Raw genomic sequence first — 20958 nt, forward strand, 5'->3', positions numbered from 1 at the left:
GTAGTAGTATAAATATGTATTGTAAGTCTAGAACTCATAAATATGCCTTGTGATATATAATATATAGTGAGAATTAATTATGGTGTGTGAATATAAGAAGCACCGAGACTTTCTGCTGCCCGCCAGCACATGTGTGTACTTAAGTACATAAAATAAACACACATCCTTGTGGTTCTCTCTACACTTGCTTCTCGGAGCACATGAACGAGGTGAACATGATAGAAAGCTCAGTGTGCTGCTTTAAATATAGTGCTCTGATGCTCTGATACATGTTTATCTATGCATGTAGTTACTAAAAATATTGTCAAGATTTGCAGATGCAATAGCTAAATTATATATCATGATATTTAGCAGACATATTTAGTGGAACTGTTGTTTTATCACTTCACTGTGTATTCGGGGTGTAGCTAAAGTACAAGTGATCAATGTTTAGGTTTTTCTCTTCTAACTTTTTTGAAAATGATATAATTGTTCAACTACATTTTAGTCTTTTTAGAGGAGCAAAAATATCTGATATTTATAATATGTCTGTGGATTTTCCTATAGTTCCTCAATACCAAATTACTTATTATTATAATTCTTATCATACTTACTGTACTACAAAAAATAGGTATAGCAGAGCCACACATTCCTTCAGGCCCCACAATGCTGCTGAGTTGCAGAAGGCTGCTTGTTCATTTCCCGGCCGCCCAGGCTCCCGAAATATCCACACAGAAAATGTATTAATGAAATCACTGCTTGGCCAATAACTATAGCATCTTCCTAGCAAGCTCTTACATATTAAATTAACCCATTTGTAGTATTTTTTAAATTTATTTATTTATTAAAGATTTCTGTCTCTTCCCCGCCGCCGCCTCCCATTTCCCTCCCCCTCCCCCAATCAAGTCCCCCTCCCTCGTCAGCCCAAGAACAATCAGGGTTCCCTGCCCTGTGGGAAGTCCAAGGACCACCCACCTCCATCCAGGTCTAGTAAGGTGAGCATCCAAATTGCCTAGGCTCCCACAAAGCCAGTACGTGCAGTAGGATCAAAAACCCATTGCCATTGTTCTTGAGTTCTCAGTAGTCCTCATTGTCCGCTATGTTCAGCAATTCCGGTTTTATCCCAGGCTTTTTCAGACCCAGGCCAGCTGGTTTTGGTGAGTTCCCAGTAGAACATCCCCATTGTCTCAGTGTGTGGGTGCACCCCTCGCGGTCCTGAGTTCCTTGCTCATGCTCCGTCTCATTCTGCTCCTGATTTGGACCTTGAGATTTCTGTCCTGTGCTCCAATGTGGGTCTCTGTCTCTGTCTCCTTTCATTGCCTGATGAAGGTTAATATTCAGGAGGATGCCTATATGTTTTTCTTTGGGTTCTCCTTCTTATTTAGCTTCTCTAGGATCACGAATTATAGGCTCAATGTCCTTTATTTATGGCTAGAAACCAAATATGAGTGAGTACATCCCATGTTCCTCTTTTTGGGTCTGGCTTACCTCACTCAGGATAGTGTTTTCTATTTCCATCCATTTGTATGCAAAATTCAAGAAGTCCTTGTATTTTACTGCTGAGTAGTACTCTAATATGTATATATTCCATACTTTCTTTATCCATTCTTCCATTGAAGGGCATCTAGGTTGTTTCCAGGTACTGGCTATTACAAACAATGCTGCTATGAACATAGTTGAGCATATACTTTTGTTGTATGATAGGGCATCTCTTGGGTATATTCCCAAGAGTGGTATTGCTGGGTCCAGGGGTAGGTTGATCCCGAATTTCCTGAGAAACCGCCACACTGCTTTCCAAAGTGGTTGCACAAGTTTGCATTCCCACCAGCAATGGATGAGGGTACCCCCTTCTCTACAACCTCTCCAGCAAAGGCTATCATTGGTGTTTTTGATTTTAGCCATTCTGACAGGTGTAAGATGGTATCTTAAAGTTGTCTTGATTTGCATTTCCCTGATAGCTAAGGAAGTTGAGCATGACCTTAAGTGTCTTTTGGCCATTTGAACTTCTTCTGTTGAGAGTTCTCTGTTCAGCCTCATTTTATAATTGGGTTAATTAGCATTTTAAAGTCTAGTTTCTTGAGTGCTTTATATATTTTGGAGATCAGACCTTTGTCTGTTGCAGGGTTGGTGAAGATCTTCTCCCAGTCAGTGGGTTGCCTTTTTGTCTTAGTGACAGTGTCTTTTGCTTTACAGAAGCTTTTCAGTCTCAGGAGGTCCCATTTATTCAATGAGGCCCTTAATGTCTGTGCTGCTGGGGTTATACGGAGGAAGTGGTCTCCTGTGCCCACGTGTTGTAGAGTACTTCCCACTTTCTCTTCTATCAGGTTCAGTGTGTTCGGACTATTATTGAGGTCTTTAATCCACTTGGACTTGAGTTTTGTGTATGGTGATAGATATGGATCTATTTTCATTCCTCTACAGATTGACATCCAGTTTTGCCAGCACAATTTGTTGAAGATGCTCTCTTTTTTCCATTGTATACTTTTAGCTCCTTTATCAAAAATCAGGTGTTCCTAGGTTTGTGGGTTAAAGTCAGGGTCTTCTATATGATTCCATTGGTCGACTTCTCTGTTTTTATGCCAATACCAAGCTGTTTTCAATAATGTAGCTCTGTAATAGAGTTTGAAGTCAGGGATGGTAATGCCTCCAGAAGTTCCTTTATTGTATAAGATTGTTTTGGCTATCCTGGGTTTTTTTGTTTTTCCATAAAAAGCTGATTATTATCTTCTCCAGATCTGTGAAGAATTTTGATGGGATTTTGATGGGGATTGCATTGAATCTATAGATTGCTTTTGGTAGAATTGCCTTATATTTTACCACGAAGCTTTTGGCCTACTGGCAAGGTTCTAGCTGAGAGCTAGCATCTTTCTTCTCTGGCAGCAACATGGCGTCTCTTTACTCCACCTTTCTCCGAGCATTCAGTATAGTTTTCCTCTCCTAGTTCTACTTTGCTCTATCAACAGGCCAGGCCAGTTTCTTTATTATTTATGCAACAAAAGCAGCACATATACAGAAGGACTTTCTATATCACTGCTGTAAAACTGAAGTCTTGGATATTGTCTCCTTTGGTTAACTTAATTGTTCAGCATTAACACATTAACCCTTGCAACACTAGGTTACCATTTCATGCACTAAAGCCTAACTTATTAAGCCATATTACCTATTAATATACCCCATTTGGAGTATTCTCTTTTTATTCACAGTATTTTTTTTTAAATTTCTGCTTGACCAATGCACTTTATAATGTTTTAATATGAATTATGAAGTATTCATTATTTTCTAGAAAGTTTAAAGTCAAGCATTTCTACTGTAATTATAATTGTACTATATACAGTTGAAGTTCTATACTATAAGTTTAGCATGTATTGAAATAAAAACATCTTTTCAGGAGGAATAATAGTGAATACATCTTGGGACTACATTTTATAACAATCTTTGCAAGCACACAGGGGTAGGACAACTTTAGGAGTAAATTTGGCCGTCTAACTCCAGCTTTTCTCCATACTGACAGAAACAATAGGCTAACAGAGAAATCTCTGGAATCATCTCATTTCAGTCTCTTTCTCAGCGTTGCCATTTATTAAATGACCCTGAGCAAATCTCTTGACATCTCTTTGTGTATCCATGTCTGTCTCTCTGTTTATCTTTCTCTCTTTCTGTGTGTGTGTGTGCGTGTGCATGTGCATGTGTGTAGTTCCAAATTTGTAAAACTCTGTCTCGTGGGATGATTATAGCATGTATCATGCTCATACATGTAGTATATATGGCATGTAGAAAGCATTCAATAATGGCCATTATTCCTTCTTTTTTGATATTACAGGTTTTGTGCCCCAGTAATCTGAATGTAGCATAGTTGTTTCTTCACGTGTCCTTCCCCAGATGCCACGATCACAGTTACTATTTAAGTTTTGAATATACGTCTCAAGAACACACTGTTGAGCTTCCTACCCACCTTTACCAAGTTTCCTCTGTTGCTAATTGTCATACCACCCAGCAATCAAACAAACAAAAAAACCACTGAAGGCAAAATACGGAAATGAGTCACAAAGAGTAGTTGATGGATGTCCTTATTTTGCCCGACACAAACTACTGAGTTTCATGATAGGAGCAAAAGATACATAAGACAAATAGATGTGTGAGAGAGAATAAATACCGCCCTTGTAAACTATATGTGTTTTCCCTTCCCAGCAGACAAGCCCAAAGAGCAGCAGTATGAAAATTGTAAACTTTCATGATTTATAGTCTCAGATATTTGTAGTAGATGTTATTCTTTGCAAGACCACTAAATACTTACGTTCTCATTTAAAATTCGGAGAGATTTTGGTTGGATGGTCATGACCGTGTGTAGCCATTAAACTTCTTTGTAAAACTCCATGCCACTCACATTATTTGGTCATCTGGGCCTTTACCTTCTTTACATGTTTTTTTTCTATAGTGTGTACAGCAATGGTTGTTAGATCATATCATGTTCAAAATCAGGTAATTTTTGATGAATTATAGAGGCCTCATGTAACTCAGATTTTGTAAAGGTTTCTTTTCAGAAGGATACTAGATAATATATGCAAAATAATATCATATTTCATACAGAAATATAAAAGAGGTCTTTGTAAAAATCATATTTCATTAAGTACATTTAGCAATCTTTTGATAATGTGGTAATATTCTGTGACATGTTTCATAACATTTTTACTTTATACAACTTTAATTTAGTCAGAATTTTTTTTTTCAAAATTAAGACGCAGCCGGGCGATGGTGGTGCACGCCTTTAATCCCAGCACTCGGGAGGCAGAGGCAGGTGGATCTCTGTGAGTTCGAGACCAGCCTGGTCTACAAGAGCTAGTTCCAGGACAGGCTCCAAAAGCCACAGAGAAACCCTGTTTCGAAAAAGCAAAAAAAAAAAAAAAATTAAGACACATACCCTCTTGAAGAATTGATGCTACTTTACCTTTTCTCTATTGCTGTGAGCATGCGGGGATGGGAGAGGAGTGAACATGAGAATGTGGCCTAGTGTGAGATGAAAACTTCTATAGGTCACGTGGTGCCAGTTTACCTTTCACTACTTCTGAGTAGATAAGAAACACTGTTGCAACCACACTCACAATGTAAATGTATCCCCCAAACAAATGAGAGCATTTATTGGGGGCTTTACATTTCATTTAGCTTATTTGTGTGAAGTAGACCAGTGATGTTTTATGCGAACTCTTCTGTTATCAGCAGGAAATTGACAGCGAAGATTACGGTAGTCACCTTAGTCATGATTTCTTGTATGTCATTACTCTCTTGCCAAAAGCAGAAGGCTGAATACCACATGGCAAATGCAACTACAGAGTCCAGTCAGGAAATTATTTTTTCTAAGTCTCATTAGACTCTGTTGATTGCGATGTCTTAACATCTGATAGATTATGAAATACATTCTCAATATAGACTAAAATAAAGACATCAGTGTACTCACTTGGTCTTGTCAAATCTCAAAATTTAGGCAGATTTACTTTAATTACTTTTTAAAGATTTTAATTACTTTTTAAGAATTTGCACATTTATTTTTTATTTATTCATATGTATGTATGCCTTCATGAATTTATGTTCAGCATGAGCATATAGGTTCCCAGGGAGGCCAGAAGAGGTCGTCAGATCGCTTGATACTGAAGTTATAGATGTTTGTGAGCCTCCTGATATAGGTTCTAAGAACTAACCCTCTGCAGGAGCAGTAAAGAAATTCAAGGTTTTTAGGGCAGAACACTGAGGGATTCCAAATGTATAGTTTCTAGCATGTTTCCTCACTGAAGAATCAGAGCTTTATTCCTCTCCAATGCAAATATATGACCTGCATGTATAACCAGGCACAAAAACTCACTTGGGCATCAGTATTCGCCTTTTTCTAATTGTTGCTTTAGTGTAACTTCACTAGAAGCTGAGGTCAGTGCCCAGTCCTGGAGTTTAGTTGTTTGTCAAATAGCCAAAGCTCTTGTCCCTACTCAAACTGTTGATCTGGCCACCCCCATCCTAAAATTATCTGATTCACCCCACCTTTGCCCTAAATTGATTTCTTAAAGCTGTCTGTTGAACCAGTGTCTCTGGGCAAACAACAACACTCCTTTCAGGCATGACATTTAGAGGGCATAGAGATCACCTCCCGGAAGCTCAGGACAATGGCTAGATCTTAGATCTTCTTTGGTTAAATGAAACTTCTTTATTGTGTATATAAATGCGCATTTATTTTTTAATTCTGCTCTAGATATTTTTGATTTCATGTTGGTATATAAAAAGACCATATTAAAATGAACATATGATATATTAGTAATTCTGTATTTTGTATATTTTATAACTTTTTTACGATATTATTTTGTTTTTTCTTCAAAAGAACCCTATGTGAATAAAGCTGGTGAGGGAAATTAAATATAGTGGAGCTGATTATCCTGTTTCCATGGTCACACAGCTAGTATGTGGCATAGTTGGCATATGAACTCAGGCAGTCAAAATTCTTCCTTAACCGCAATGCCTAAAATGTGTAGAGGAAGAAAGAAAAAGTTGCCTACATCTTCTTCCATACGTATAACAGGGATTACCTAAAATATCTACATAGCAATAGGTTTTGCTGCTCTAAAAATGTATGCATTTTGAGATTACTGTAACAAAGTGTTATTCAAGACTTAGTAACTACTAATGTATTTGTACATCTCTTTTTGTATCTGTGGCTTGCCTTTTTTTTTTAAAAAAGAACTTTGTCAACATGTTTAAATGGTTAAATTTATTCTATTTTCTCAGTTTAATGATGAGTTTTGTGTTTTGTTGAGAACTCTCTTTCCTGACTCCATATCTTCCTGTGTTCTCTTTTAGCTTTGCTTTTCCACCTTATGCCTGTTCTCTTCCTGAAACTGATTTTGAATACAGTACGAATCAGAGATCGTTCTTCTGATAAATGTAACTTGCTATCCTCAAATCTCTTGGTCATGACCCATTCTTTACCTTGGTTCATATTGCTGCTTCTTTTTATAAACATATATATATATATATTTCTCTTAATTTCCTTTTTTTTTCTCTTCATTTCCTATTTCTGCACTAACTGACTCAGTAGGATAAAACAACACAAATTTATTATCTTGCATTCCTGAAGGTCAGCAGTCTGAAAGGGACCCGCAGGGCTGCATTCCTTCTTAGGGCACGAAGGAAGGCTCTGTTCCTTTCCTTTTCTAGTTTAAAAAGGCCACCTGCATTCTTTGGCATGGGGCCACCTCATACAAACAGCTTCCCTCTGACCCCCGTGCTCATCTGCACATCTTTATATCTGACTTTAACCTTCCTGCTTCTTTGAAGAACACTCTAATTGTGGTGTGCTCACCAGGATAATCTGATAGCAGAAACCTTAGTGCATTGTACTTGTAAAGTCCTTCATGATGGCAGTGTACCATGTCTATATATCTCTGAGATTAGGGTGTGGACATCTGCTGGTAGACAAATCAGCCTACTGTAGTCACCTTTCTGATATTCCATTGTTCTCTTTCACAGTTTAATCCTTTTTATGCATACCTATAACCTCTACCTAATATTTCTATGTGAATAAGGTGTTATGGGTTTAAGCCTGCTGTTAAATTGTGTCTGCTAATTCTCACTTGTGGCTTGATGTGTTTCTTTTTGTACTGGATAATTTCAAGTTTTAAAATCATCATTGTGAGATTCTAACCTATGGAAGTCTCATGCGGCCCTAGTTGAAGTCCAGGGTTATCTTTTACCTAGAGCCACTTTTCTTGATATTTCCTTGATAAGGGGTGTTTTGCATCGTTTAATGGTGTAATCTTTTCAAATTTCCAATGTTAGAGAGGAGGAAACCTTGGTTATGAGTAGAGAAGTCTATGTTTCGTCTGCTCAAGCTTCAAGACAAATCAGCATTCTGCTTACCTACACACCCATCCACTCACCCCTGCAACTCTAGTAATGAGTGTGTTTCTTTTCTACATCATTTTACTGAAGTATATCCCTTAAATAATGAAATATCATGAAAGATGATTTCCTTTTCTTCTTAGGTCTTCAGGCTTGTTCTCCCTATGTGGGTGTTGAATCGCTATTGCATAGCTGGATGGCACAGCAAACTCCTTCCCGCTTCTGCTGCATGTTAACTCATGCCATAGTCTATGTTTTCAGTGCCTAGTTATTGTCTTGGCTTCTGGAGATTTTGCTTACCTCTATGGTAAGTGATTTCTTCAGAAGTTCCCTGAAGTCACTTTGTTCCATCTTTCATTATCCTTCTCTGCTGTTGTTGTTTGTTGTAGTTGTGGTTCATCTTACATCACCTCTGGAGGGTATTTATGCTTATATGTACCTTAGAAACTGCAGGAGCTGACTTTAGGGGGAAATTTAACTCTTGCTTAGTGACACTTTTGGCCAGATCATAATTTTAGATCAATATTATATTATTATTATTAATCATGATCACTTTGTTGCATAAAGAAATTGTTAATATTATGTCTGAGAATTTTTTAAATGAGTAATGAAAAATATATATTATTGGATTTCTTTTCTATAATCCCAGTTGCTATGTATAAGATAACTAAATGTTGTTCCCTTAATTTTCAACTCAGTTATCTTAATTCTCATTTTTCTATTCTCTTTCTAGAATGTGTGCTGTATTTGGTGGAATCTATTGTCTTCGCCATTCTGTACAGTGCCTTGTAGTGGACAAAGAATCCAGAAAGTAAGAATGCCATACATAACCTTCCTATATGTGTACATTAGACAAGGGTGAAAAACAGAAGTTGCTTTTTAAAAAGTGATTCTTGAATGATCCTCCTTGGTATTAATAACATATCAACCTTGATTAAAAGTAATTTGTGTTTAGGTCTTCCAGAACAAGGAAAGTGAGTTCAGAATATAGAAACTAAATTAATTTCCCTGCAATATGACTGTAGCTCCTGATCATTCAAGCTTGGAAGACAAATCATTTCAGCTGCCTGGGGTAGGTGATGAGTGATGTTAGTTTTCCTTGTGGCCTTACCTCCTCTAATTGATTTTCATCAGATGACAACAAAGCCCTCTGTTATTGCATTTTTAAAAATGGAGCTCACCTAAAGACTCATCAGATTAATCTCTGCTGATAATGCATGTCACTTCAAGAGAAAAGACTTTAATGAGTTTTTAGGTAGATTGTTGTCATAAACTATGCTGCCCTGTTATCTGAGGATAAATTCTTTTACAACAGAATCAGGCCTACAAGCTGGTAAAGGATTAAAGGACGAATTTCCCTGCTTTCTTACACTAGCTGAGTACCATCTATTTACCTCTATTTTGTATTTTAATTATTTTCTCTAGGGTTTATTATTGATTACTAGTATATACTTTTGTCTGAGTTAAGTTCAGTAAAACACAATCATATAATTTATAAGTTTTACCTTGAAACAGAAATAGGTCAATTGGATAAAGTTTTAAGAGCTATTGAAACTGCTGTTTCTCTTCGTTCTTAGATGTTCCCAAGTATCTATTGACTGTGTTTCATAGATGACTATTTTAGGAATGTATTAAGAATAGTGTTGTTGAAATTATCAAGTGCCATAATATTTGTAACTAGATTCTTAAACAGTTTGTTTCTTTACGCAGTAATTGGGTATAGTCCAAATAGAATAAATTTTGGCCATTAATTTCTCATAGGTGAATTACAGTGTTATAAGTAGTTATTTTAGCTAAGATTTAATGCTAGAAATAAATAATACCTAGTAAATTTGCAGTTCTGTAGTATAAAAATTGACATGTGATTTAAGTTCTTATAAAGTATCTTTAGCAACAGAACAGAATCATACTATGTAAGTGAAAGAAGTGATAAAATATATAAAAGACTATTTCTAAAGGCTTAGGATACTCAGATTTTGGCTTATGAAGTTCATATGAGTGATTGTCCTGTAAGTTCGTAAAGGAGGGCTTGTCTGTATGTCTCCCAGTTTGTTTTTCCTTTTACAGTCATTTTGAAACAAGAATGCTTTCCTGTGACAGAAAGCAGATAATAAATTGCTTGTTTGGTGTTTATTTGCTTCAATCATTTTTATACTTTTTGGGTACCATTCCAGTACCACATGTTGGTCTCAGTCACATAAAATTTTGCATGGCTCATATTTCTTGATGATTTCTCTTTCTTTCTTTCTTTCTTTCTTTCTTTCTTTCTTTCTTTTTTTCTTTCTTTCTTTCTTTCTTTCTCGTTTCCAGCACCCCGGCCACCTGGCTAGCTTATGCCCCGAAATATAACACACAAACTGTATTCATTTAAACACTGCTTGGCCCATTTCTATCTAGCCTCTTCTAGGCTAACTCTCGCACCTGGACTAGCCCATTTCTAATAATCTTTGTAGCCCACGAGGTGGCTTACCAGGGAGATTCTAGCCTACATCCATCCTGGGTCGGAGCTTCATCGCGTGTGTCTGCCTAGGAGCTGGGCATGGCGTCTCTTCTGAGGCGTCTGCTCCCGAGAGGAGAGCTGTCGAGTCTGAGCTCACTTCCTCTTCCTCCCAGCATTCTGTTCTGTTTTCTCCACCCACCTGTGTTCTAACCTATGAGGGCCAGCCAAGCAGTTTCTTTATTTTTTTAACCAATGACCTTCCTCCATCACTTTCTTTCTTTTTTTCATATTTCTTGATGACCTTCCTTCCTTCCTTCCTTCCTTCCTTCCTTCCTTCCTTCCTTCCTTCCTTCCTTCCTTCCTTTCCTTGTTTCTCTCTTTCTTTCTTGAAAAGGGTATGCTAGTACAGTAATAGCATTTGTTGAAATAAAGGCTACATTTACCTTACATATGATTTACATTTTTATGAAATATTCTGAATAAAGGATCTATTTTTATGAACTTATCCAGCTTCTAATTGGAACAGATAGGTGAAGAATAAAGGTCTTAGAAACCATAAGAACCTCCATACTGGTAATTTTAAAAGTATAAAGTGACAAAGAAAATTGAATTGAGTAAATATTCTTGTAGAGTCCAGTCAAAATAAAGTTTCTGTTGTGTTGGTTTGTTTGGTGTTTTGAGACAGGTTCTTACTGTGTACCTCAGGATGACAGGTGTTTGTCACCTAATATAATTAATTATAAATTGTTCTTAGATGACACTGAGAAACAGTGATCATCTCTGTAAGCTAAATTTAAAGATTTAGGCAAGAGTACTCTGTTCTGTGCTGAGTTTGTGGATCCTAGATCTTAATTTATTATAAGGCTGTGATAGATGAATTTGGCCAGATATACTGACACTATGAACTTAAGGTAGTAGGCAGCTTACTTCTAGTTTAAAATCTTTTGTATTATCATACTGTTCTGGAGTTCCATATTGATTAACAACACCTAAGATATGCAAAGGTCTGTTAATTCTGCTTTTGAATTGTGTTAATAATGTGAATGGCAGCTAGTTCTGTTTTGGACCAATTCTTTTATCTGTAAGATAGTTTAGAAGGATTCAGCAATAACCATTGAGTCTTCTGCCAGATTTGACCCGGTGCTTTGATTATGTTAAATGATATTGGAATGTATTTAGCTGGCTCTTCCTTAACATTTAGAAATAAGTGATCTTAAAATGTTCCATGTGCTTAAATGTGGGCCAGTAGTCACATTATAAACAATTTGCACAATTTATATCTAATTTATAAACCAATGGTACAGTGTCTGTTTTGGGCTGTGTTAATATTGCTTAAGGTCCAGTTTAACAATGAACATAGTTTTCTTATCTATTGTGGGTGTTGGTTGCTTCCTTGGTTTTAGTTTTTTGAGAAGAGGTTTCTTTGTGTAGCCCTGGCTGTCCTTGAATTTGCTCTGTAGACCTGGTTGGCCTTGAACTCAAAGAGATCTGCCTGTCTCTGCCTCCCAAGTGTTGAGATTAAAGACATGCCATCACTGCCCTGTTCTATCCTCTTTTGTTTTCTTTTTTTTAACTTTTTTAAAGATACGACCTGTAATTCTCTTACTGAACTGTTTATTTCTTCCAAGCTTTAACAGTTTATCCCATAATAATAGTATAATTTTTAATCTTGGCTTGAAGTGCTGTAATTCCTGTTACCTTACCATATGAGTCATTTAAGTGATCTATAAAGTTCTTTCTTAAGAAACATATAAAAATAAAAGCATGTAGTATTTTAAAATTGGAAATTTATACATCTAATAACAATGACCAGGTTTATGTAATTATAAAAAGCTAATTTAAGTTCAAGTTGGTTTTAGGCTAATGTATCTTTCCCAACCACTGTTCTCATTTAAGCTGTACTATTTTAGAGAAAGGTCAGTAGTAGGAGATACATTGTGAAGATCTAAAAGTACAGGATAATTTTGTTTCAAATCCTAATCTTATAGTTGAGTATATTCAATCATCATTTCTTTTTAAGGACTCTATGGTGACTTAGAAACTTATTTGCATTTGTATTCTTTTAGTTTGCCTCTCTTACTAGATGGCACACTTGACATTGCTTCTCCCTCTTAGTGTAATTACAACTTGCCTGGGCTCAGAGTCCTGAAATCTCAGACACTAAGTCAGACCTCTATGCTAGTCCGCGAGTCTGGTCGCCTTTTACAGTTACTTGATAGATTCTCTGTAGGAAATGCAAGATCTCACTATAATATCTTTATAAATAAGGCATGTCTATCACTCATTATCCTCAGTAACCATCTAATAAGTTAATGAATGAGGCTTAGACTGACTTTAGCTTTGTGTGTGTGCTATGTTTCTCACCTTCTGTTTAAAAGCGTTGACAGAAACATGAATATAAATGACCACAGCATTGAGGCTGATATCATGTTTACACATTAATGTAGGAAATAAACTTTGAGAGGCACATATTATAATATATGAAATATGTAACCAACTTCATTCCTATTTTTGCCTAGAGCTTGATTTTTTTTTATTTTTGCTTCATTTGTTGTGCCTGTGTTGTGCATTGCCTAGACTCTGCATACTATGTCACCCAGTAGTTCTGCTTATTAAGTCTTCCCCCCCCCCCCAAATTCTAACACTCTACTGTGGCAAGGACGCTTTAAAAGAAATCCCACGCTAGCTCAGAACTGAGAAATAATAGATGGTTATTTATTTAGGGGTAAACTCACAAATCAGAATTCTTCTGCTTGAACGGAGAACAGAGATCAAATCCAACAATCCAGCAATCTGAAAGAGTAGCCAGCAAAAAGGAGAAAGGGGCAAAAGCAGGCTCTGCATCCACATATATGGTCTAAGAGGCCACGCCCCAGTAGGTGGTAACCACAAGCTGTAAGACTTCCTACAGCACTCTAACCTCTGTTTTGTTTGTTTGTTTTTCTTTTGAAACACTGAATGCTTTTCTTGAACAGCTTTCTTTTCCTTTCTAGTTGTGCTGACTAGGTACAATTCAGATAAATTGTGTTTGGCTCCTTAGCGGTACCGTATTAAACATTTGAGTATGGTAGTTATGACTTTGGACTAGTGGTCTATAAAATAGTCTATGTGTTCATCTTCTATGTATACTTCAGCTGTTCGGCTTACTAAGATTGCTGTTAGGATATTAGAAATATTTTTTCTGTTTAACTTCCCTGATTTGGATATTAATAATAGTTTGTTAGGCTGAACATAAGATTCCATCATTTGTACTATTACTGAAGTTCTGATTGTTGGGTGTCCCTTTTGTAAAATAGTAACAATTATATTCTAGATGCTTGCCCTTTACCAACCCCCATGCTAGTTGCTCTGTTGTGATGCGATAATAAAGGAAATAAAATATAGACCCTGTGTCTGTGTATTAGGACTTAAGGGAACAGTGCAACCTTCAATGTCACATTAACTGTATTTGAGTTCTGACATTGCTATTTCCAAGCTGTGTGAAATTAAGCAGGATGTTTAACTCCTCTATGCCCCAGTGTTATTATAAAAAAAAAAATAGAGTGGCCGACAAACCATATCTTGTAGGGTTCTTGTAATATTGGCAGAGCAGATAAACCTCATAAAACCATTGATTACACATTCAAGTAGTTCATTATACATTAGTAACATACATAATTGGAAACCTTGTCATGCCCTTAAAAAAGAAGGCCTATTGTATTCTACCCTTTGCCAAAAAACTGTGGCTTATTAGCTATACTTTTCAATAGTGTAAGTAACTTTTGGCAGTGATTTGAAAGAAGGGATGTAATGAAAAGATACTTTGTCTCCAGAATCACAGTTGCTTACTTTTAATGTTCATAAGCACAGAATACTTCCATCATCTAGCCATTCCTCCATTCATGAAAATATTAGTTGTTTTTGATGTACTGGGCACTGGGAATACAGACGAGAACAATGCAGTCAGGATTTTTGTTTCTACATAGTCCACTGGAAGATGTTATAAAACAATTAATGTAGCCAGGTATCTTAAGCATTTTTGGTGTACAGATCTTGCCCTCTGCTCTGTGAAGAGGAAATGTAAAGAGCCTCTATGAGTTTTGGTCATCTCTGGATAAACATAAAGCCTTATAGGAGATATCTGACCAATGCCTAAGGCTCATTTCTTTTTCCTTCTTTGTTTCCCACCTTCTTGACAGGTAACACTGACGTGATTGTAAGTTTCTTGCCTGAGACCTTCTTGTACTTGTTAGCTTAACTCTGTTCCTGTATAAACATTGTAAATCAGTTTCCCTAAACTACATTCCCTGATACTCTGCCTATCCATTCAAAGCTGAGTTAGATACCTTTCTTAGTACTCTGTAATGCCCTTTCTTCACCTTTTTTTGGGGGCGGGGTTGTTTTGTTTTGTTTTCAGACAGCACTTTTCTGTGTACTCCTGGCTGTCCTGGAATTCACTTTGTAGACCAGGCTGGCTCAAACATACAGAAATCTTCCTGCCTCTGCTTCCACAGTACTGGGATTAAAGGCATGTACCACCACTTCGTAGCTTCATTCCTTACCTTTTATGGCTGAGCAGAACTATTATTTTAAAATTGCCTGTGTCTGCATCTTCACTATTACCTTCTGGAACAGTACTGGCACAGCCATATTTTTATGTTGAATAAGTGAGGTATCAGCTTCATAGCAGTCCACTGCCTTGTTAAATGCTACAGGAGCCCAAGGCAGTGTCCGTGATGTGGGAGAGGAGAGGCTAATTATAAGAAATATTTTAAGGTGGAAGATAAATAATATAGTAGTAGATTAGATATGAAGAGAGATTTGGGTGGGAAAGTTCTAAGTGTAGGTCATAGCCTTGTTTGATAGATTACAAGGAAGGAAAGTAGATGTGGATCTGTGTTAAAGCCAGTTTGGAGCATGCCATGCTGGATGTAAAAGGGAAGTTGGTAATAATAACTTCATTGTGTACTTGAAATTTGATAAGAACAGATTTTAAGCATCTTTACTCCCCAGTGGCAATTGTGGGTGGTAATTGGATGTGTTAATTTGATTCTTTTATTCATTACACAGTGTATGCATATGTCAAATTGTCACATTGCATTCCTAAGATATATTTAGTTTTTATTTGCCAATTACATATTCTTAAGAGAATAAGTAGCCTCTGTCAAGAAAAGAAATTAGTACATAATTAGAAAGATCGATACACATCTCATGAAAAGGTCAGAGCACCAACTGAAAACCCAATCCTGTTAATGAGTTGAAATGACTGTAGTAGATGTTTACCCTGGAAATATCATTGTGAAACATTTTGGAGCAGTTCTCTGAAAGATGTAAAATTGGAATTGGCCTTTAAGAGAACTCACAAGATCTGTCCCATAGGAAGATTTGTTTCCATCAATGATTAAGAATCTTATCATTTCCTTAACTAATATTTTCCTTTTTCATTATTTAATTTCTGATTTCTATACTGTGTTATTGCCTGGGCTTTTAATTCTGAAGATCAAAGGGGTTGCATATCTATTCGTACTATTATTTTCTCTTCTTGATTGAGTTCCAGATGTTTCATTTTAAACGTGCTGTGTTTTTTTCTCCCTTATTGTCATTTTGCTACTTTTCCTCTTGTATCATTGAACCAAGAACTGAATAAGAGTTGTGGTTTGTTGATTTAGAAAGCCTTGCCCACGAAATGTTCTGTCTAGCTTCAGTGATTCTTATGATCGGCTTGGTCATTGTGTCCCTGTAACTAGGAACTCCTATCATGTTCCTTCTCAATTTACTATTTATGAGGCTCAGCAAGGCCCTCTGCTAAGTCCGAAATGCTGTTAATCTTTAATGGCTTCCTTAGGTTTATGTGGGAGGAGTAAGCAGGAGGGTATTTTAATGTGTCTGGCAGCACTGTTTCATTTTGCTGTTTTCCATTAAGCGAATGTCATCTAATTTTTATATTAATCTTTATAATACAAAGATTAAGAATAGGTCCCACATCAATATCTGCTCTTCATTGTTCTCCCAATTAGGCTGCATATATGGCAATAAGTCAAGTATCTGAGGGAAAACAAATCTTAGCACTTGCTTAACTCGTCTTGGTTTGCACAGCTTTGCTTAGGGCTATTGCCTCAATACTTGAGAGTAAGAATGAGACTAACAGGTGAGTCATGTTGTTACCATCTACCAGACTAAGACTGGGCATATTTACTAGTCTCCTCACTCTGTACGGATGTGGGTAATTTCTCTCTATCTGTAGCGCTTGACAGTTCTCACTTACGTGCAACATAAAGATGCAGCAGTAGCCGAGGCTTCGCTTTGATTCTTTCTTGGGACTTGGAAGCTTATCAGAATCTCCAGGGGTACTTATTATTTGAAAAAGTCCCCCAGGTGTGATTCTGATTTGTTTCCTTCTCCTGCTCCTCCTCCTCCTTTGGAAATCACTGTTTCATCAGAAGCTTCTGCATAAACAGGCACATTAATTAGCATCTTACCCTTCTGCAGAGTTGAGCTTCCTTGTTTCCATATCACATTATTTCTTCTCTGGGTTATCTGCATTAATTCTTTCTAACACTGGAACACCTGAAAACAGTGTCTGCCAGTCACCAAAGGATCCCTTATTAGTCTTAGGAGGCCACAAAAGAGGAAAGACTTTGTAATCTTGAGGGCTAGGTTTATTTTTGGGATTGCTCATTTGTTTGTTTGTTTGTTTGCTCAGTTGTTTGATAATAGGTGTCCTTTAAAAAGGCACTGAGGTTGCAGATTTATATGGAAAGCACTTTTTTTCTCAGTTTCGATCCAACATTTTATGGTAAAGGGTTTCAAACCCTTTAACAACATTGAATTTGAAGTGACCACCTCTTCTGTCTTGCTTTCAGTTTCTGCAGTGAACATTGCAGTATACTTGTTTATTCACGCATCTTCAGTTAGTCACCTCTTGGGCCATCTATTGATTCGTCTTTTCTGCATTCCACAGTAAATTGCAGATGTCAGTAAAATTCATCCTAGCCATTTCAGTATGGACATCATGTTCCCCATCGTCCTTTTAAATATAATTACAGTTATGCCCCATTCTTAAACACTCCGTAGTTGAGTTTACATAGCACTTTATACTCCCTTTTATTTGCCTGCCTGTATTATTCCTTCTTCAATTTCTGTAGCTTCTTAGTTAAAAGTAAAGCATGTTTGCCAGTGGTTGTAGGACAATTATAATCATTATATCATGACAATTCAGCAGATGTCTCTTCTCCACTCCTTCAAGTACTTTGATCTTTAAATTTTTTATGAATGCTTCAAAGCAGGAGCTTAAAAAACAAACTTATCTTTCTACTTTTTAAAAGTTACCTTGGCCAGTATTTGGTGTAAGTAAGTCTTTTGTACTAATTTAATGAAATACTTTATACATAATGTGAGCTCTTAGTTTAAGGAAATGAAAGAGAATTGAAGTATAGGCAAGATTTGGAAGTCATTTCAATATTCATACAACAGATTTATGTTAAAATATGCTTAATTATTTATAAGTATTACATAACATCACTATATATAATATCCTAATTTGACAGCAGTGGTATGCCATTTATTCAACAATATCAGCAGAATACAAACTTATTTCCTTTTTGCATTGGTCTTGGATGCTGGTCATTTTATTTTAATATATACCTATAAGCGATCCTTTATTTGACTTGTTTAGAGCAATGGAGGATGCTTTAATTTATAGCAGAATGTTTTAAATATGATATAAGTGTGAGGACCAGCATATAAGTGTATTTCTAATAAAAAATTCTTGTACCAAAAGAAGCTGTGACAAAAGCAAATTGATATTTCCATAATAAAAAGATATAGCAAACATATAGTCATTTGCATATAGTTCCTGAAATATTGCATAGTGGCTTTGTCAGTGCTGGTAAGTCCGTTTCAAGGATGTCGCTCTTAGTCCATTAGTTTGGATAATGAGCCCTATAAAGTACATTTATAACTTGTGGCACTGCAAGGAGATGGATTCTAATTTTCATCCTTTTATCTAGACACATTGAAAGAAGGTCAATGGAGGGTTCTATATGATTCATTGTCCCAACACATATCAGATGACAGAGACCTGATAATGTCCGTGCATAAGTGTTTTCCTTATTTGGAAACAGCACTTGAAAGAAATCTTTCCATGATTATCCTTTGAAGTAAAGTGGAAACAGATATTAAAAGAGGCTCTATCCTTTTTTTCTGTTTAAAACATTATCAAACGCATGACCAGATAGCTATTCTTGAACAAAAGAGAAAGCAACACTTAACAGAAAAATAAAAAAGCCTTCAGTGGCCTTTGCAGGCTGTGAATGATACAAGATATTTAATCAGCTTTCCTTTCCCTCTTAGAACTGTTAAAGGTGGAAAAAAAGAAAACTGATTTTTTTTTTCTAAACAAAGGAATGACTTCTATGTTTCTAAATGTGAGGAAAGCTTGGAATTTTGCAATAATACTTTGCTGGCCTCACACTTACAGACTAATGACAATAAAAATAAATATTTAAGAAACAGTTTATGTGCATTTATAGTTTAAAGATGTGAGAATAACAGCCAGAATATATCTCTAGTTCATTGTCAGAAAATACAGAGTAGTTGGCAATTTTTTAAAGGTTCACAAGGTTTCAAATTCAAAATCATCAGTTCATGATTTCATTTTGTCAATTGCTTAATCATTAATATAAACTTTTCTTCTATGCTTATCTTCTTTATAGATGTAAAGCAATGATAGATCAATTTGGTCAAAGAATAATTTCTAAACATTTCGTTATTGAAGACAGTTACCTTTCTGAAAACACATGTTCCCGTGTACAGTACAGGTAAGGTGCCCTCCACCCACTACACGAAAGAAGGAAGCATTTCTGGGTGTGTAGTTATGTTGACTCTTCTCATTATTCTGTTTTCAAGTAGCATGCAGAGGTATAGCGAACCGAAGGTATAACTTGATTTCTTACCCTTCTTCCTTACTTGGTTCTGTTTTGAGGGGAGCCTAGCAAAGTTGCTTCTCCTTTGCGTCAGCTGCAGTTTGTCTGTAGGTCATACATCCTTCTTTCGTGAGCCAAGAAAAGATTAAAGCAGAACTTGACTGGGTTTTGACACTTTTATTCTTACTTAAATCTTTGAAGCATGCCTTCTGCTGGTTACATAACAAAAAATGAAACTTACCCATAGAATGCGAATCACAGCTTTCCTCTTTTGTGCATTGCAGGCAGATATCCAGGGCAGTCCTGATAACAGATGGATCTGTACTAAAAACGGAGTCAGATCAACAGGTGATTCAGTCCTCTTTTTTTCTTTTTTAGAATAAAAGATGTGTTTGTTTAAGAGAAATATATGTACATGGTGATCTTATTACTACAATAAACTAATTAGCATGTCTATCTTTACAGAAAATTTTTATGGGAAGAATAGTGAAAATCCATTCTTACCAGGTTTTCAGTTTATAATATAGTATTAGTAACAGTAGCCCCTATACTGTATATTAAAATCTCTAAAACTGAACTTTCATTTAATAGTTGCCAAAGAAGTGCCTTTTCCTCAGCAGCCAGAGAGTAGTGGCCTCCTAGGAGAGATTGATAACTGTGATAGCATGGCTGCTTTCAAATACCACATAGCCTAGGGGTACAGAAACAGACAAATAGGAAGCACAGTTCAGTGCAACAAGGATTGGCATGGTATAGTTTAAGGAAATTATATAGCAATTCATGTTTCACTCATCACATTGGTCTGGCATTGTTGGCTGATGTGTCTGGATTTCCCATTAAACCAACTGTAAGCTTAGTGAATACATTGGAGAGTGGCAGAGAGGCAGAACCATGAAGAGAGCAGATAGAGGCGGTTCTTTGAAGAAGCTGAACTGGAAAGTAGAAGATGGGAATTGGCCTCTGAAGAGGGATATGGAAGAGGAGGGCTTTCTTTTCAAGGGTTCTTAAGGATTTTAGCTATTTGAATGGAGTCAGCAGAGGAGTTGAGATACCCAGGCAAGAAAGAATGTAACTGATAAGTTGAAGTCCATCCAAAAGTCAGAGAGAAACCAGACTAAGCGTTGCCCTTAGAAATGTGAGGCATGTTAAAATCAGAAGGTGAAAATAGAACTATTTTTTTTTTGTAAGTTTGGGAGTTGATGTTCCGTTCTTTACATTACAAAGCGAAGTCTTCTCCCGAGTATGAGACTTACAAACAAGTCAGACCTGAAAGAAAGATGTATGATAATCACTTTATGGCATTCCTTGTTCTGTGTGCATTTTCTTGTGCAGATTCAATGGTCCAGTCAAATCTGAAGTTTATAGACTTACATGATCATGAATATGCCCCAGTCAGTCTTTCTATCTCTTTTAATCATTTCTTCTCATTTTGTCAGTTCATAGAGTTGGCCCTCTATTTCTTCAGACTTTTATCATTTCTCTTCTGCCCTCTTCCTCCAGGGCTTTCCACAGGACCACAAAGGAAAATCTCTTTCCTGCTTCTGGCTATTAATTGTATCCATTTCTCTCTTTTTTTTTAATGCAATCTTTTCTCATTCTACATAGCTGTCCCCATTCCCACTTCCTCCCCTCCTTCCATCCTACCCCACCCCCCACCCCCCATCCACTCCTCAGAAAGGATAAGGCTTCCCACAGGGAGTCAACAAAGTCTGACAAATCACTTTGAGGCAGGAACAAGGCCCTTCTCCACTATATCTA

The 20958-nt window shown here is 36.5% G+C and overlaps 1 protein-coding gene across 1 annotated transcript in view; it reads left to right on the forward strand.

The window, feature by feature from the left end:
* The window catches only part of Chm (CHM Rab escort protein), a 173468-nt gene that overhangs the window by 112931 nt on the left and 39579 nt on the right, over positions 1-20958 (forward strand). The window contains exons 9-11 of the mRNA XM_075957406.1: positions 8591-8668; positions 18991-19095; positions 19485-19548. Coding sequence (XP_075813521.1) covers positions 8591-8668; positions 18991-19095; positions 19485-19548 — 247 coding nt within the window. The remainder of the gene's footprint in view (positions 1-8590; positions 8669-18990; positions 19096-19484; positions 19549-20958) is intronic.

Source organism: Microtus pennsylvanicus, chromosome X, assembly GCF_037038515.1.
Source record: "Microtus pennsylvanicus isolate mMicPen1 chromosome X, mMicPen1.hap1, whole genome shotgun sequence".
Lineage (NCBI taxonomy): Eukaryota > Metazoa > Chordata > Mammalia > Rodentia > Cricetidae > Microtus > Microtus pennsylvanicus.